Source organism: Mesitornis unicolor, unplaced genomic scaffold, assembly GCF_000695765.1.
Source record: "Mesitornis unicolor isolate BGI_N332 unplaced genomic scaffold, ASM69576v1 scaffold30408, whole genome shotgun sequence".
NCBI classification, from domain to species: domain Eukaryota; kingdom Metazoa; phylum Chordata; class Aves; order Mesitornithiformes; family Mesitornithidae; genus Mesitornis; species Mesitornis unicolor.
In genome coordinates this window covers 11,704-12,733 of record NW_010201641.1, presented here as the reverse complement: position 1 = coordinate 12,733, position 1,030 = coordinate 11,704, and the positions used below count along the sequence as shown (strand labels likewise).

General features: G+C 61.1%; 1 protein-coding gene across 1 annotated transcript in view; it reads right to left on the bottom strand.

Moving 5' to 3' along the window:
- MADCAM1 (mucosal vascular addressin cell adhesion molecule 1) overlaps positions 1 to 1,030 on the bottom strand; it is a gene marked incomplete at its 3' end in the record, with an annotated part of 2,921 nt that extends 1,891 nt beyond the window's left edge. The window contains exon 1 of the mRNA XM_010190169.1: positions 973 to 1,030. Coding sequence (XP_010188471.1) covers positions 973 to 1,030 — 58 coding nt within the window. The remainder of the gene's footprint in view (positions 1 to 972) is intronic.

Sequence of the window (1,030 nt, the reverse complement as noted above, 5' to 3'; positions counted from 1 at the left end):
GGTGCTGTCTCAGACCCCCTGCCCTGAAATGTGGGCTTTGCAGAGAGGAGGAGCCCAGCCAAGGCCTGGATGCTGCTCAGCAGGGCTGCAGACAGCATCTCTCCCCAGAGCAGGGTGTTTTTGGGGTGAACAAGGGTGCTCCTGGCAGGGTCAGTGCTGTGGTACAGATGGAGGACGTGTTATGATGTGGAAGATGCCGATTATCCCGTGCTCCCCGGCCGCCTGTGCATGACAGGTCCAGCATCACCTCCTCACTCCTGCCCAGTGCCCCCTGCTCTGCCCCATCCCCACCACTGGGGCCAGGGAGGGTCCTAAGGGGTGGAGGAAGGGGAGCCCCATCACAGAAGGTGCAGGGTCAGCGCAGGATCCAGCCGTTTCCCATCCGGGAACTCTCTGGGGAGGCAGCTCTGGGCACCAGGCATGTTTCGCGTCCTTTTGGGAGGCCGGGTCATTTCGGGAGGTGTCTGAGCAAGGAAGTGCTCTGTAAACAGCTGCCATCAAATGTGCACATTCAGCCGAAGCGGGTGATTAATGGTCCTGGGGTTTTGTTCCCTTCATCCTGTGTTAACAGAGCCACTTCCTGGAGCTTCCTGCAGCCCTGGAGGCCCTGGCCCAGCCACTGCCCTCCCCAGCAGGGGCCCGCACGGTGCCATGGTTTCACCTCCACTCCAGGACCCTTGGGGGATGACAGAGAGCGAAGGCCCGGGGGGAAGTTGGTCAGGGCTGCACCCCTGGTGTGGGCTGCAGGCAGGTGAGCACCAGGCAATGGGGAAGGGGAGCTCCATAATCTTACCAAGGTTTAGAGAAGGGCAATACTGCCCTCACAGACCATGCTGGCTGCTGCAGGGTTTTGGGGCAGGAGGGACAAAACACAACTAATAACTTAAATTACCCAAGCGCTGGAAGCTGCCCTTGGCTGGGGCCTGGTGCAGGTTTGTGCTGGGGCTCCTGCACCAATGGACCAGCACCGACAGATCCTGGGGTTGGCCCCGGTCTCTCGGTGCCCATCGGCGCTGGCTGCCAGGTCCAT